Genomic DNA, 18,454 nt, shown 5'->3' on the forward strand with positions numbered 1-18,454 from the left:
TCCATAAGGGTGTCTCCTGCACAGCAGCTCTCCCACTGTAGTCACAGCTGGTCCCCACAGCCACTTGACCTGTAGGTCAATTCCTCCTAGTGACACCAACAGCAATCAAGGCTCAACTACAACACAACTGTGCACACAGCCCACAAAGGGGTGTATCAAAAGTGTCCACCTCAGGTGATTGGGGAGGCTGAGCCACTGGGCCCTATAGGACACCTACTACACAAGGCCACTCTATCAACTCAAGGAGACTTAGCAGCTACCCAATACATAGAAACAAACACAGGGAAGCAGCCAAAGTGTGGAGACAAAGAAGCATGTCACAAATGGAAGAAATGGAAGAAATGAAACTACTAGATATAGAGTTCAAACCATAGCTATAAAGTTACTCAAGGATCTTCTAGAAACCTCTGAGGAACTTAGACTTTCAAGGATCTTAGTGAGAATGCCAAAAAAATGGAAAAGGACCAGTCAGAAATTAAGCATACACTGACTGAAATAAAGAATAATATACAGGGATACAACAGTAGACTAGAGGATCCCGAGAATCAAATGAATGATTTGAAATACAAGGAAGCAAAAAACACCCAACCAGAAGAGCAAACAGAAAAAAGAATCCAAAAATATGAAGATAGTGTAAGGAGCCTCTGGGACAACTTCAAGCGTACCAACATCCGAATTATAGGGTTGCCAGAAGAAGAGAAAGAGCAAGATATTGAAAACCTATTTGAAGAAATAATGACAGAAAACTTCCCCTACCTGGTGAAAGAAATAGACTTACAAGTCCAGGAAGCACAGAACCCCAAACAAGAGGAATCCAAAGAGGACTACACCAAGACACATCATAATTACAACACCAAGGGCAAAAGACAAAGAGCGAATCTTAACAGCAGCAAGAGAAAAACAGTTACCTACAAGAGAGTGCCCATACAACTGTCAGCTGATTTCTCAACAGAAACTATGCAGGCCAGAAGGGAGTGGCAAGAAATATTCAAAGTGATGAATAGCAAGAACCTACAACCATGATTACTCTACTCAGCAAAGCTATCATTTAGAATTGAAGGTCAGATAAAGAGCTTCACAGACAAGAAAAAGCTTAAAGGAGTTCACCACCACCAAACCAGTATTAATATGGAATGCTGAAGGGTATTCTTTAAGAAGAGGAAGAAGAAGAAAAGGGATAAGGACACATATGTAATATATTAATCAATAAAAAATATATTTTAAAAAAAAGACAAAGTTCGCAGGGTGGCTTAAAAAATGTTACAATTATATGATGTCTACAAGAAACTCACTTCAAATATGATATAAGTAGGTTAAAGGTAAAAAAAAAAAAGAATAATATATGCCATGCAATTATTAATCAAAAGAAAGTAGGAGTGGCTATATTGATAGCAGATAAAGTAGACTTTAGAGCAGGGGTCCTCAAACTATGGCCCGCGGGCCACATGCAAATACAAATATTGTATTTGTTCCCATTTTGTTTTTTTACTTCAAAATAAGATGTGTGCAGTATGCATAGGAATTTATTCATAGTTTTTTTTTAAACTATAGTCCGGCCCTCCAACGGTCTGAGGGACAGTGAACTGGCCCCCTGTTTAAAAAGTTTGAGGACCCCTGATCTAGAGCAAAGAAAATTACCATGGACAGAGAAGGACATTACACAATGATAAAAGGGTCAGTCCACCGCCGTAACCGGTTTGGCTCAGTGGATAGAGCGTTGGCCTGTGGACTCAAGGGTCCCAGGTTCGATTCCGGTCAAGGGCATGTGCCTTGGTTGCGGGCACATCCCCAGTGGAGGGTGTGCAGGAGGCAGCTGATCGATGTTTCTCTCTCATCGATGTATCTAACTCTCTATCTCTCTCCCTTCCTCTCTGTAAAAAATCAATAAAAAGTATATTGTTTTTAAAAAAAGGGTCAATCCACCAAGAAGATACAGCAATCCTAAATGTGTAAGCACCAAACAACAGAGTTTTAGAATACATGAAGCAAAAACTGATAGAGCTATAAGGAAAAATAGATAGGCCTACAATTAGAGTTAGAAACTTCAACATTCCTCTCTCAGCAATTGATAAAGGAACAAGTAGACAGAAAATGAGCAAGGATATAAAAGAATTCAACAATGCTATCAGTCAACAAAATCTAACCGGCATTGATAAAACACTCCACCAAATAACATTTTTTCAAGCAACGAAAAGACAAAATGGACATCATCCAGAACTACAGACAGGGTCATAAAACATACCTCAACAAATTGAAAAGAATCGAAATTATACAGAGCATGTTATCTGATCACAATGGTATCAAAGTAGAAATGAAAAACCTCATAAAAAAGAAATCTCCAGGTACAGATGGTCTCACTGGAGAATTCTACTAAAAATGAGAATTAATACCAATTCTATACTATATCTTGCAGAAAATAGAACAGGAGGGAACACTTCTGAACTCATTTTATAATTCTAGTATTGTCCTGATACTGAAAGCAGATGACAGTACACAAAAATACTACAGACTAATATCCCCCATAAATATAGATGCAAAATCCTCAACCAAATATTAGAAAATAGAATTCTATATACAAAGTATACATCATGACCAAGTGGCATTTATTCCAAGTATACAAAGCTGGTTCAATATTTGAAAAATGAATCAATGTAACATACCATATTAAAAATCTAAAGAAGAAAAATTACACATATATCAGTATTAATAGCAACTGATACCAAAACAGCAATTAACAAAATCAACATGCATTCATGACAGAAATGCTCACAAAACTAGGAATATAGAGGGGTATTGCCTCAACTTGGTAAGAAGAATCTACAAAAACCTACAACTATCATCATAGTTAATAGTGAAAGACTGAATGTTTCCCTCTAAGTTCTGGAATAAGGCAAAGATATCTGCTCTCACTTTTATTCAACAAAATAGTGGAAGTCTAAGCACAATAAGGCAAGAAAAGGAAACAAAAAGCATACAGATTAGAAAAGAAGAAATAAATTTGTCTCTATTTGCAGTTGAATGGTGATCTATGTAGAAAATTCCAAGAGATCTACAAGAAAAACCTAGAACATATTAATTAGTTCAGCAAAGTCACAGGATATAAGCACAGTATACAAAAACTGTATTTTGATATGCTAGCAAAGGAACTGGTATAGCTATACCTGACTTTAAGATTTATTATAGTCCAGTTTATTGATTCTTTTTCTGCCCCTTCATACTGCTGTTGAGCCCATCTGTTAAGTTTTACTTTACTCATTATATTTTTCAGTTCTAAAATTTCCATTTAGTTTTTCTTTATTTCTTCCATTTCTTTGCTAAGACTTTTACTTTTTCATTTGTTTCAGGTACTTGCTCACTAAAGTACATTTATGATGGTTGCTTTAAACTTCTTGTCAGATATTTCTAACATCTATGTCATCTCTATGTTGGCATCTGTTGATTGTCTGTTTCTCATTCAAGTTGAGGGTTTCCTGTCCTTGGTATGAGTGATCATATCCTAAATGTTTTAAATACTTTTATAAAACCCTGCATCTTATTTATTTTTTTAATCCTCACCCAAGGATATTTTTTTCCTTGCTTTCTAGAGAGAGTGGGAAGGAGGGAGGAGGGGTGAGAGAGAGAGAAACATCAATGTGATGTGAGAGAGATGCATGGATTGGTTGCTTCCCACATGTGCCCCTACCAACGCAACCAAGGTATGTGCCCTTGACTGGGAATCGAACCTGGGACCCTTTGGTCCACAGGCTGCCACTCTAACTACTGAACAAATTGGCCAGGGCCCTGCATCTTATTTAAATCTTATGTTTCAGCATGCTTCCTCTGACACTACACAGGCAGGGGAGTGGGGCAACACCCCATTACCTCTAGGTGGAGATAAAAGTCTAGATTCCCCACTCAGCTGCCATTGACAGACTGGTGGGGGGAGGCAGGTATCTCATTACTGCTGGGCAGGAGTAGAAATTCAGGATCCCCACAAGACTTTCACTGATACCAACCTGTCCAGGAATGGGGATGACACCTTGTTACTGCTCCCCATGTGACCTCTAATGGCACAGTGGTGGGTGGGCCTCCTTGCTATTGAGTAGCGATGAAACTTTTGGCTTTCCACTCTGCCTTCTCTGACACCACCCTGGTGGGGTGCTAGGGGAGCCTGGTTACTGTTAGGCCAACTTTTCTTATTTTAATGTTTCATTCATTCAACAAATACGTATTTGGTGTTAATATGTGCCAGGCCCTATTCTAGCCTCTGGTGATAGAAATGTAAGTAGGACAGGTAAAGGCCTTGCCCATAGTGGAGCTTATGTTCTAGTGGGGAAGATAGACAATAAACAAATAAATAAATATTTAATGTTGGTTACTGATAAATTCAGAAGGGGTCCTTTTAGATAAGTTAGTCAGTAAAGGCCTCTCTGAGAAAGTGACATTTGGGAATAGAGTATTGAGGTGAAGATTATTCTAGAATCTAGATGAAGGGAAAAGCAGGATCAAAGATCCCTAGGCAGGAATAAATTTGGTGTGTTTAATGTATATGTTTTAATGTGAATTAGAACTATATCTCATCAAACTCTGATTTCACAGATATCATTGTAAGATGAGGTTACGTTTAAAAGGAGTCTGTATGGGCAATATAAGTGGTATATGAATATGCTGAAATTTTTTAAAAATATGTTTTCATTGATTTTTGAGAGAGAGAGCAAGGGAGAGAAGATAGAAACATTGATGATAGAGAAACATCGATTGGCTGCCTCCTGTACTCCCCCTACTGGGGATCGAGTCCACAACCCAGGCATATACCCTGACCAGAATCGAACCAGCAACCTCTTGGTGCATGGGACGATGCTCAATCCACTGAGCCACATGGGCCCGGCTGCTGAAATTTTTTACAGTATTGGAATTTGGGAAGCAAATCTGTCTCTGAGGTAGATAATGTTATTATCCCCATTTAACAGATGAGAGAACTGAGGCTTGGGAAGGTTGATTAGCTTGTGCAAAGTCACACAGAAAGTAAGTGAGGTAGTTAGAATTCCACACAAGAAACTGAAGATCATACCCAAAGTTTGGAAGAGGAAATAGGTATTTTTTTCTTCTGCCTGATGGAGCTGCTACTTGTTGCATACAACAAACCAAGAACTTTTGAAGAACAGTTGGAGGCCTCTAATGTGTTTAATTAAGCTTTTTCCCCCTGTTTGTCCAAAGTACATGCCTAAAGCAATTATATCACGAATTCCCCTCCAGCCTTTAGCCCCAAAATAATCAAGGGGCAAAAAGGAGATTGGAATTTATTAGAGAAAATAATATAAACCATTCTGGGTTCTGGAATGCCTAACTGTTGACAATTCTCTCAGTTTACCCAGAGGCCCTTAACCAACTGAGACTCAGGTGCTGTCTTTAGCACAGCCGCCCAAATCCAGCAGTGCTGAGGGGCATTTTATGCCAGAATAAGCAGGCCCAGCCTCCCTGGACTCGCTGCCAAGGGGCAGTGCTTGCAGGATTCTTACCACAAAGTTCCAGAGCAAACTCTGCAGGCATCCCATTCCGTAGACTCCTCTGCTGTACAGGGACAGGAACATCCCCAATCCACTCAGGCCACCAAAGAGCTCTCAAGTGTTTTGGGAAAGGGAAGCATCATTATAGGCTCCTGGCTTTCAACATCCTTCTGCCTCTTTGCAGCTTCAAGCACATTTTGGAGGGAAATTTCATAAAGATTTCTAAATTGAGTTAGAATTTCAAGTCTATTGTGACATGCAAATTAGTCCTGCTTGCCCGTTGGCAGCAATGTAGCTGAAGTGCCTAGAGACAGGCCATAAAATGAAAACATCAAAGTGATTAAATGTGCCCGAAGAGCATAATTGAGTGCATGAATAAGAGAAAATAAAACAAATTTATTTTCTCCCATGCCAGAAAAGCAGAATAATTGAGAACAAAATAATAGACTTTGAAATAATCAAACTGAGGAATGCACCATAGTGACATAGAAAAGCCAGTTGTGGGAGAGATTTATTGTGTTTCTGTTATCATTTTTACAACTTTAATTTCATTAGCTAATAAATACAAATCAATTGAAAAATCAGTCAACCAGAGAGGAGGCAGTCCCAAGCCAAGATTTTTATTCACATCTCTAAAACAGGCTGAGACGGTGATCCTTAATCTATTGTCATAGGCACACATATCCCCCATGAGCTGGAAAACAAGTTCTTGGAGGCCTCTGTCCTTTGGAGGGATGATGTTCTGTTCTGCCAGTCACTTTCCACATATAGGCTTACATAGTCAACTCTTGAAAGGGTCACTTCTTTACCAAAATTTCCAACCGACAGAATTGCCTGAGTGCAGCATTTTGGTTTACAAAGATGAGGTTTTTGTGGCACTGACCAGCACCTATGGTCTTGCACTGGTGGTGGTGGAAGCTATGGAAGCAACAAGAGGAGGAGCACCTGCCACTCTCAAAATGTAGCTGAGCATCTGTGGCTCACTGCTTCTATCATTGTCCCCCACCAGCCCCTACACACACACACACACACACACACACACACACACACACACACACCCCTAATCTAAAACCAAGAGGGTCAAGCAAGAGTATGCCACCCCTTTAGTTTCTGGCCTGACAGCTATGATGCTAGGGTGGATCAGGGAGGGAGCTAGGCCTGGAGACCTCATGCTGACTTGAAGCACAGGGGACTCCAAGCTATGCTGGAACCAGGTGCTGGAAGATCACAGAGCAAACGTGAGACCACTGCAGAACTATTTTTATGACTTCTCAAAGGAAAGAATCACTCCACCCCACTCCTCAGCTGTTCACGACTGGGCTCAGTGGACCTTCACTTCAGGATCTGCAGTGATGGCTGATGTGACTCAAATTGCAGTTTTTCCTTTCACAGGCCCTTGAGCTAATCTGGCAGCTGTTGACACTTCCAGATGTTCATGACACACCCTACCTTCATGGATCCACAGTTAGAAGGCATGCCTTTGGCTCCAGTAAAGGTCTTTGGGACCAGTAGAACTGTAAACCAGAATGTGCAGAAGGAGTTGGCAGTGCTAAGACTGCCAGTCCTTGCTGGCTCAATCAGGATGGCATGGTGAATAGATTGTGCCTGCCAGGCAATTGTCCTGAGAATTTATCTTCCAGGAAGCACCTAGAAGCTGAAAGGAGTCTCTCTGACCTTCTGGTGGCATCCAAGGCCTAATCATGATGTGCCTTGAGGTGAATAGGGAATGGTAGCATTTAGCTCCTTTGCACAAGAGAACAAGAGTTTGTCTCCAGTTCAGGCCTAAAATACCAGCTTCCATTTCCCACTGGTGTTTGGGTGGAGTAAAATGTAACAAATAGCTTTCACAACTCTAAAGCATTATACAGATGTAAGGCTGTATTATTCTTCCTGCCACTGCTATTCCAATTATCCTGGATTTCCCAGCCCAGAATTTTTGTCTGAAAAAGAAATGTGAATAAAGCACATGGACCAAAGAACCTGGAGCTGTAACTCCAAAATGCCTGGGAGGCATTGCTCAGCAGATAAACCACTCCACAGGCTGGCTGGCTGGCTGGCTGGCTGGCAGGCAAATAGCCCACTTCTGTGATGTCACCTCAGTTACTTGTGCCTATCCCTCCACATGAATCTAGCAGATTTAGGCACAGGAGGGGAGAAAAAGTGAATCACAGGCTATTTTAGAAATTGCTTCAATTCCATTTGAGGTTGAAGTAGTCCCTTGCAAGCTAAGACTAGAGCACGCTGACCATCAGGGTAACATCCTTCAAGTGCTGATATCTTGTAAATGCCAGAAGCCTGGTGGGATTAATCCACAACCTTGGGTTCTAATTCAGATCAGGGGCAGACAAGTGGTAATTGGTGATTATACTTAACTAGAGGCCTGGTGTGCGAAATTCCTGTACTGGGGCAGAGGGGAGGTGTCCCTCAGCCCAGCCTGCACCCTCTCCAATCTGGGACCCCTCAAGGGATGTCAATTACCAGGATCGGGCCTAAACCAGTTGTCGGACATCCCTCTCAAAATCTGGGACCGCTGGCTCCTAACCGCTTGACTGCCTGCCTGCCTGATTGCCCCTAACCACTTCTGCCTGCCAGCCTGATCACCCCCTAACCACACTCCCCTGCCAGTCTGATCGACACCTAACTGCTCCCCTGCCAGCCCGATTGCCCCCAACTGTCATTCCCTGCCGGCCCAGTCACCCACAACTGCCAGCCTGGTCCCCCCCACTGCCCTCCCCTGCAGGCCTGGTCCCCCTCCCAGCTGCCCTCCCCTGCAGGCCTGGTCATCCCCAACTGCCCTCCCCTGCTGGCCTGGTCGACCCCAATTACCCTCCCCTGCAGGCCTGGTCGCCCCTAACTGCCCTCCCCTGCTGGCCTGATCACCCACAGCTGCCCTCCCCTGCCGGCCATCTTGTGGCTGTGGGTACCACCATCTTTGAGGGCGTGGCAGTCAATTAGCATATTCCCTCCTTATTGGCTATGGGCGCCACCATCTTTGAGGGTGGGGAAGTCAATTAGCATATTCCCTCCTTATTGGCTGTGGGCGCTGCCATCTTTGCAATGGCATGAGGGTCAATTAGCATATTCCCTCTTTATTGGCTGTGGGCGCCACCATCTTTGAGGGTGGGGCAGTCAATTAGCATATTCCCTCCTTATTGGCTGTGGGTGCCACCATCTTTGAGGGGGGGCAGTCAGTTAGCATATTCCCTCCTTATTGGCTGTGAGTGCCACCATCTTTGAGGGCAGGGCAGTCAATTAGCATATTCCCTCCCTATTGGCTGTGGGCGTTTCCATCTTTGAGGGTGGGGCAGTCAATTAGCATATTACCTCTTTATTAGGATTGTCATTAATAGGCTTTCTGATGACAGTTGACAATTAAGAGCTAAAATTAAATCAGCCATCCATATCAGCACATGCCTCATAGAAATCTTTTGTTCTGCCATCATTCCCAAGTAGAGCATGAGACCCTCAAGCCTAGCTGTAATGGGGCAACAGCTGTGAAACTTACTCTAGCCCTAACCACACTATTTAGACATCTTCTCCATCTTAAAATATCGTTCCGCCCTGGCCGATGTAGTTCAGTGGTAGACCATCAGCCTGCACACTGAAGGGTCGTGGGTTTGATTCCCAGTCAAGGGCAGGTAACTGGGTTGCAGGTTTCTTCCCTAGCCCAGGTCAGGCTGTGCGGGAAGCAACCAATTGATGTGTCTCTCTCACATCGATGTTTCTCTCTCTCTCTCTTCTTCCCTCCCTCCCTTCCTCCCTCCCTCCCTCCCTCCCTCCCTCCCTCCCTCCCTCCCTCCCTCCCCCCTTTCTTCCTTCCTTCCACAACCTCTGAATATCAATGGAAAAATATCCTCAGGTGAGGATTAGCAAAAAAATCCTGTGGCCTCTAGCCACCTCTCCAGCCTTTTTACACTGCCCCCCACCCCCACCCTCATCCTGTGCTCTGGCCACAATAAGTCTACAGTTGCCTTTGTACATCCTGCTCTGTTCCTACTGCCTGGAATATTCCCTATTGCTTTGCTCTTCAAGATACCACCTCCTCTATAAAGCCTTCCTCACCCTCTCTTTGTATGCCCTTGGCATTCTGTATGAACTGGTATTTTAATGCCTTGTTGCTATGGGCTATGATATTTTTGTCTCCATATACACCTTCTTCGCTAGACTGAAAGCTCCTTGAGGGCAGAACTATGTCTTGTTCTCCTCTGTGACCCCAGAACCCAGCACAGGGCCTAGCCCATTGTAGACATCAGTAGTAAAGGCTTGTGAACTGAATGAACAGAGATGGGAACCAGATTGGGCTGAGGAAGCCAGATGATGGGAGATAGGTGGAGGTGTGTGCACCATCCAAGATTCTCAGATACTAGAGGCTGTAGAGGCTGATGGCAGCAGAGCCTGGGCACCAGCTGTCCAAGAACAATCCCTACAATTATTTTTCCCAAAATATGCCTCTTGTACCTCTCTGTAGAAGAGACAATTTGAGGTGACACAAACATTTTTCATTTTAATGTATGTTTTAAACTGCACATCAAGTCTGATAATGATGATGATGATGGTGGTGGTGATGATGATGATGATGATTTAGGACAGTGATGGCGAACCTATGACACGCGTGTCAGAGGTGACACGCGAACTCATTTTTTGGGTTGATTTTTCTTTGTTAAATGGCATTTAAATATATAAAATAAATATCAAAAATATAAGTTTTTGTTTTACTATGGTTGCAAATATCAAAAAATTTCTATATGTGACACGGCACTAGAGTTAAGTTAGGGTTTTTCAAAATGCTGACACGCTGAGCTCAAAAGGTTCGCCATCACTGATTTAGGATATATGAGGCCAAATAAGTATTAAAAACTTTAAAGTAAGATAATATAAAGAAAAATAGTGTTGCTATTAATACAGATAAGTAGATATGACAACATTTCCGAAAGAGGTACTCATGTGATGGAAGCTTTGAGAATACTTTTCAGCGGTTCTAAATTCATTTCTCTGCCCCTCTATGGTGCCACTCAGCCTCCAAGTGTTCTGGGGTCACCTCCAGCATTCCTCCAAACTGCTATGACACTGACTGTTTTCAAAAGTCATTTGCCACTTAGCCTGGTGGCATGGATGCTCCTTTTATAAGCATATGTTGGCTCACCTCAGCCTCATTTATAAGGGCTTTAAGAGCAATGACCAAGCTTTAAGCCTCTGTGGACTGAATGAAAAAGTGCTTTATCAGCTGCCCTGTGACTCTACAGATGTTCATTCCTTCAATGAATATTTATTTAGTCCCTATTATGGCCAGACACTGTTGAGGGTGCTAACAATAGAGTGATGAACAAGATGGACAAGGCCCCTGATGGGAGACAGACAACAAGCAAATAAGCATACAAGATGTTTTCAGTGTGCTAAGTGCACTGAAGAAAATAAAGTAAGATTATGTCACAGAAAAAGAGTGAGTGGGAGTGGTCACCTAGATTTGGTGGTCATAAGGCCTCTCAGAGGTGACTATTGAATTGAGACCTGAATGATGAGAAGAGTAAGAAATGGGAATACCCAGCCCTGGCCATTGTGGCTCAGTTGGTTGAGCATCATCCCATGCACCAAAAGGCTGCCAGTTCAATTCCTGGTCAGGGCACATGCCCGGATTACAGCTGGATCCCCAGTAGGGGGAGTGCAGGAGGCAGCCAATCTCTCTCTCTCTCTCTCTCTCTCTCTCTCTCTCTCTCTCCCCCTCTCCCTCTTCCTCCCTCTCTTTCTAAAATCAATAAAAACATATTTTTAAAAAAGAAGAAATGGGAATATCCAGGGACAGAGCATTTGGAAGGAATAGCAAGTGCAAAGTAGGGGGAATCCCTAAGAAGGTGTTACAGCAACACAAAGATGCCCCATGTGGCTAGAACAGACTAAAGAGGATTGTGATAAGGAGACAGGAGACAGACCCTGCAGGGTTTGGTACCTAAATAATTTGGATTTTATTGTAGGTGTGATTGGAAGCCATAGAGGATTTTGAGCATAGGAGTGATGTGGTCTAACCTAAGTTTTAACAAAATACTTAGGATGGTCGTGTAAGAAGTGATTGTGGTTTGGAATAAGGTTATAGCAGTGAAGGATGGTGGGAAGTGGGTGGATTTGGAATATATTGTGGATGTAGAATTCTCAGGAGTTGCCAATGGATTGAAAGGGAAGTTGTAAATGAAGGAGAAAATGAGGATGACCCCCTAATCAATATAATGAAGAAAAAAAACCCAAGGGAACTGTTCTGTATCTGTGCTGTCTAATATGGTCACCACTTGCCACATGTGGCCATTTAAATTTAAGTCAACTGACATTAAATAAAATTTAAAATTCAGTTTCTTGGTTGAACATTTCAAGTGCTCAATTGTCACATGTAACTAGTGGCTAATGAATTAGGCAACATAGATATAAAACATTTCCGTCATCAAAGAAAGTTCTATTGAACAGTGCTGCTCTGCATTAAAAACAAAAAAACAAAGATTATAGGAATAAAAAGACAAGCCACAGATTGAGAGAAGTATTTGCAAAACACATATCCAATAAAAGACTGGTGTCCAAAATATACAAAGTACTGTTAAAGCTCAACAATAAGAGAACAGACAACTTTGTTTAAAAATGGGCCAAAAACTTTAACAGAGACCTCACCAAAGAAGATATAGAGATGGCAAATAAGTGTGTGAAAATATGCTCACTATCATGTCACTAAGGAATTGCAAATTAAAACAATGTGATACCACTATACACCTATTGGAATAGCTAAAACCAAAACAATGACACCACCAAATGCTGGCAAGGATGTGAAGCAACAGGAACTCTCATTCATTTTGGTGGGAATGCAAAAGGGTGCAGCCACTTTGGAAGACACTTTGGCAGTTTCTTACAGAGCCAAACATACTTTTAAATACGATCCAGCAATTGTGCTCCTTGCCATTTAACTCAAATAAGTGGAAAACTCATGTCCACACAAAAACCTACACATGAATGTTTATAGGAGCTTGATTAATAATTGCCAAAACTTGGTAGCAACTGAGATGTCCTTCATTAGGTGAACAGATACACAAACTGCTACATCCAGACAATGGAATATTTTTTAGAGCTAAAAAGAAATGAGCTATCAAGCTACAAAAAGATGTGAAGGAAACTTAAATGAGTATTACTAAGTGAAGGAAGCCAGTGTGAAAAGACGCCAACAATATGACATTCTGGAAAATGCAGAATTATAAAGACAGTAAAAAGATCAGTGATTGCCAGGATTTGGGGGGAAGGAAGGGACAGATGAATAGATGGAGCACAGGTTTTTTAAGGCAGTAAAACTATTCTGTATGATACTGTAATGGTGGATACATAACATTATACACTTGTCAGAATTCATAGAATTGTACAACACCAAGAGTGAACCCTAATGTAAACTATGGACTTCACTTTAATAATAATAATATAATTGTAATAAAATATCAGTATTCATTCATCAACTGTAACAAATGTACCACACTAATACAGGATGTTAATAATAGGGGAAACTGCCTTCCAGGGGAGGAAGGAGGCAGAGGGGATACAAGAGCTCTCTGTAATTTCTGCCCAGGTTTTCTGTAAACCTAAAACTACTCTAAAAATAAAGTCTATTAATTAAAAAAGATTAAAGAGAGTATTCACCAGCACCTAGTACCTGGCAAAGAATTAACACTCCATAAATGTTTATTGAATAAATGGAAGAACAGATGGGCCAGTCAGTTGATGGACAGTAGAACCCTGGCCTCCTGAGTCCCAATTCAGTCCTCCTACTTAGGCAACAGAGGTAGGGTGATGATATAATTTATTGTCCAAACCAGGATATTTGAGAGTGAAATGGGGTGCCATAGATGTAAGTCAGAATTATCCCAGAGATTACAAATTGGGAGCCCATGAGCCACATCTTGCCTCCAAAACTGTTTTGTTTGGCCTCACATACTGATGTCCCATACAAAATTCTTTAAAAATTTAAATCAATTATTCACATTTAACACTGTGGAAACCCTGCATTAAAATGTGAATTTCTGACATCTCTTAGAAAGTGGAAAGATCTTGGCCCACATTCCTGCACAATCACGAATGGCTAGAGCTGAGTAGCAGCTGTCCCCTTTATGAGCATGTACCTTCCTGTTTGCCACAGACCCCACCACTCCCTTTCTTATTCTAGGCCAAGTGTGAGTTCCCATTTATCATCTCACTTACACTGTTTTGGTTTTGGTTTCTTTCATAATAGAGTTAAGAAAATGGAGGAACTATTTCTTATGTCATGATTCAAAGTAGGAAAAAGAAAAAAAGGATCAAGGGGCCTCCATGTATCTTGCCCCTAGTCTCCTTTACTCACATACAGTACATTCTTAGCCTCTAAGCTAAGCATTTACGTTTACCTCCTCTGGTCTCCCCAGGTCTCAGACATGCTGGCCTTTAGAATTTTCTCAGGCTGCCACCCACTGCTGGAAAAGTTAGATGTGAGGGGGAAACAATGGGCATTATTTAAGCTCTCATTTGTATTGTTTCCCAAACTCAATATTGCTCATCATCAACTGGAAATTATTTCTGTTGTTTTTCTTAATTGCCTCCAAATGTAAGTGGAGAGTGATACAGAGAAGCAGAGAGTACAGCACCTACCTTTCCTTTCTGTAAACGTGTTGTTAGAACACTTGGACATGGAATTTTGTTTATCCGTGCATCTACTCATTCATAAAGCTCTGGCTATACTCACAGGTGGAAAGACCCTAACTTCAGCACCAGGATCCCTTATAGGTTTTCCTCAGCAGAGGCAATAACATAAACTAAGACCCACGTGGAGATAGGAATGTATGGGTAACTCACGCTTAAGCTAATATGTTGGACTTCATTTATAAGTAGTTGGGAACTGCTAAAGTTTTGTGCAGTTTTTTGGAAGCAGGGGAAGCATGTGATCACAGCTATGAAATTGGGTGAGGAACAAGCTCCAGAGGCAGGAGCACCAGTTAAGAGGTGGTTGCAGTAACCTGAGTGATAAGAGATACAACTACAGTGGAGACAGTGGGAGAGAAAGGACAAATTTGAGAGACATCTTGAGGTTAGGCTTGGCAACTCATAAGATGTGGAGGGGTCTTGAACTAAGAGATGAAGAATCATCCAGAGACTTTGAGGTTAGGGATTTAAAACACCAAAAGCATAACCACCCAAAATTAACTTGCTTCGTAAGAGTTAAAAGAATAAAAAGACAAGTTGCATACTGAGATAAAATATTTGCAAATCATATATCAGACTTGCATCTAGAATATATAAAGAACTGTCCAAACTCAACTGTAAAAAATATATATCCAATTAGCAAAAGACCTAAACAGGATGTACAGACAGCAGCAAATCAACAAATGAAAAGATGTTCAACATCATTTGCCATTAGAAAAAGGCAGATTGCCCGGCCATTGTGGCTCAGTGGTTGAGCATCCACCTATGAACCAGGAGGTTCCATTCCTGGTCAGGGCACAGGCCCAGGTTGCGGGCTCGATCCCCAGTAGGGGGCATGCAAGAGGCAGCCAGTCAATGATTATCTCTCATCATTGATGTTTCTATTTCTCTCTCCCTCTCTCTTCCTCTCTGAAATCAATAAAAATATATTTTAAAAAAAGAAAAATTCAGATTGCAACCACAATGAGAGATCCCTACACACCTATCAGGATGGCCAAAATAAAAAGTAGTGGCACCACCAAATGCTGACAAGAATGGTGCGAAAGATCACTCATACATGGTGGGGATGTAAAATGATACAACCACTCTGGAAAAGTTTGGCAGTTTCTTATAAAACTAAACATGCAACTACCATACAACCTAGCAACTGCACTCTTGGGCATTTATACTAGAGAAATGAAAACCATGTTCATGCAAAAAAGTAAAAACACCACAAAATAAAATAAAACAAAACAAAAAACTTGCACATGAATGTTCATAGTAGATTTATGTGTGAGAGGCAAAAACTGGAAGTAACTCAGATGTCTTCCAATGGCTGAGTGGTTAAACTGTGCTGCATCCATACCATGGAATGCTACTGTGCAATAAAAAGGGAACACATTTAATGCACACAACAACTTGGATAGATTTAAGGCCAATATGCTGAGTGAAAAAGCCAATCTCAAAAAGTTGTATACTGTATAATTCCATTTATATTACATTCTCAAAATGACAAAATTATAGAGCTAGTTTGGTGAGGGGGTGGGGAGTACTGTAACAAGGTAGCATGAGAGAAATCTTTGTAGTGGTGGAATATTCTGAATCTCTTTCTGGTGGGGGTGACATGTACATGTGATAAAAACTGCATAGAACTGTATACATCTACACGCACACAAATGAGTACATGTAGAACTTGTGAAATCTGACTAAGGTCTGTTATTAGTGCCAATGTCAATTTTCTAGTTTTGATATTAAATAATTACTAGTACGTAAGATTTTGCCACTTGGAGAAATTTGTACCTCTTGGTACTTCTTTTTTGTAACTTTCTGTTAATCTATAATAATTAAAAAGGTAAGTACCCAAATAAAAAGGAGTAAACTATTGACATACCAAAATGTTTGCATGAAACTCAAAGGCATCATGCTGCATGCAAGAAGCTAGTCTTAAACGGTTACATACTGTTTGATTCCACTTATATTATATTATATTCTCCAAAAGACAGCACTTATAGGGATAGAGAATAAGTCAGTGGTTGCCAGGTAATAAGGGTTGGGGAGGATAGATTGCAATTTTGGAGGTTGCTGGAATTGTTCTGTGTCATAAATTTATACTTGTGTTAAAAATCACAGAATTGAATGCCCTGACCGGTTTGGCTCAGTGGATAGAGCATCGATCGGGCCATGGACTGAAAGGTCCTGGGTTTGATTCCAGTCGAAGGCATTTACCTTGGTTGCAGGCTCGATCCCCAGTAGGGGGCATGCAGGAGGCAGCTGATCAATGTTTCTCTCTCATGGATGTTTCTAACTCTATCCCTCTCCCTTCCTCTCTGTAAAAAATCAATAAAAATATATCTTTTTAAAAATCACAGAAATGAACATAAGAAAAAGTCAATTGTACTGTATGTTAATTTAAAATTAAAACTAGATAGGTAATGAGTGCTAATTTGTTCTTTCTTGCCTTCCTTCCTTTCATTCATTCATCCATTTATGCAGTCATTTATTGAGCACATACTTTGTGTGAGGGACTGTGCTAGACTTTGGAGATGAACCAAAAGTAGGTCCCAGTGCCTTCTTCTTGTTTTAGAGGAGAAATGGTCAGTAGTGGTTGGAGCCCAGTGTAGGGCAAGGAAAACACTGCAAAAGGACCAAGTGAGCAAACTGTACATTCCTAGAGCCCAGTCCTGTAGGATTTCAAGTGGTCACTTGTCCCTCAAAAACTCTTAGGTCTGAGGGCAGGGAAAAGCCCAAATTCATATCTCACAGATGTTCACAAGAGAAAATACTAGGAGGTTTGTGCCCTGCTAAGTGGGGAAGAAAGGTTGGGAGTGGGGGGAAATGTGATGCAGTTAGTAAAGTGTAAACTTGATGAAGTTAGTGAAGTGTTGCCTGAGTGTGTGTGTGTGTGTGTGTGTGTGTGTGTGTGTGTGTGTGTGTGTCTTAAAACAGTCACTTGTTTAGCTCATGACTCTGTAGATTGGCAATTGGGCTGGGCTCAGCTGGGTATTCTTCTACTGGTTTGGGTTGGTTGGCTGTCAAAGGCCTCACTCACTCACATGACTGATGAGTGACTGGTGGTTGCTGGGGTAAATGGGCCATATGACTCTTACCATCCAACAGGCTAACTTGGACTTGCTGGTCCATATGTTGGGGTCTCTGGGTTCCCCAAAACAACAAGTCGCAACATGCAAGTGCTTTTTAAAAACAGCTTTATTGAGGTGTAACGCACATATGTTACCGGAATTTGAATTTTGTTTTCTCTCCTGTTTGCAGGGAATCTGAAGCATGTGGTCTAGTTGACAAAAAGAGATCAGGTTTCCAGAGCCGAAGAGCAGCGCCTATAATGAAGACAGCGTGTTTATGCAAGCAGTGTGTGGAATTTGTGACTGCAGGGGAAATTTGGAAGAAATTACTTCCTGAAAATTTCCAAGGGGCACCAAGTGGCAGCTGGCCTCCTGGGGTGAGGCAGGCAGACACCCCAGAGGCTCAACTAGGCCTAGAAGAAGAGTGAGATTTCCAACATTTAAAATGTTTATTTTTTAAAAAACACAAATGCCATTTTTAATCTTTGAAAATTATTTTTAAGCAAGTTGGGAAGGGGGTATTTTTATTTTCTTAAAGGAGGCAGATAAGAAGCTGGAAGAAAGCATGGAGGTTTAGTCAGCAGTTCTTCAGTTAGGGGGTGCTGAGAGGTAGGGTTTAAGTCTCAGAACCATCCAGGTAGCGCCTTGGTGAAGGGGAATGATAGTAGATTGGGAGGTGGGAAGAAGTCTACCTCTGTTGTTTTTAGGATTATTGACCTATTTTGTTTTTAATAAAATATTTGAAAACCTACATCTTTGTCCCATTGTCCTCATTATAAAACACGCCTGACAGCACATGCAGCTCTAAACATTTTCTCTCCCTGAAGTGTCAAGAATAACCCTGCTGCTTCCATGATCTGCTCTGGTCCAGCCTAGGAAGCTGACTCTGAGTGCTGAATTCCACTAAAGAACTAGTGTATCCCCACTAAGTTCTGGGGACAGAAGACCAAGCTCTGTCCTGTGCTAGGGTCCATCTAGGGCTCATGAGAATATAAATACTGCAACTATGGAGATGGTCTTGCTGGCACCCAGGGAGGAGGAATGGGAAGGGCAGGTGACATGTCAGATCAAAGAGGGGCATTTTGATGAATAGAGAGCATAGTTCCCTGTCAAGTGTAGACAAATCAGCACACTTGATGAATATGGGTTACAGTTGTGATGTGTTGGTGTTACTGTAACCTCAGGGAGAAGGGAAGATGGCAAAATGAGGATGGGAGAGAG

General features: G+C 41.6%; 1 protein-coding gene across 1 annotated transcript in view; it reads left to right on the forward strand.

Annotated features, from left to right (window-relative positions):
* The window catches only part of HDAC8 (histone deacetylase 8), a 385,856-nt gene extending 367,879 nt beyond the window's left edge, over nt 1-17,977 (forward strand). Inside the window, exon 10 of the mRNA XM_006082861.3 lies at nt 17,424-17,977. Within this exon, the coding sequence (XP_006082923.1) occupies nt 17,424-17,446 (23 nt within the window). The 3' untranslated portion in view covers nt 17,447-17,977. The remainder of the gene's footprint in view (nt 1-17,423) is intronic.
* The last annotated feature ends 477 nt before the right edge of the window (nt 17,978-18,454 follow it).

Source organism: Myotis lucifugus, unplaced genomic scaffold, assembly GCF_000147115.1.
Source record: "Myotis lucifugus unplaced genomic scaffold, Myoluc2.0 scaffold_4, whole genome shotgun sequence".
Classification (NCBI taxonomy): Eukaryota; Metazoa; Chordata; class Mammalia; order Chiroptera; family Vespertilionidae; genus Myotis; species Myotis lucifugus.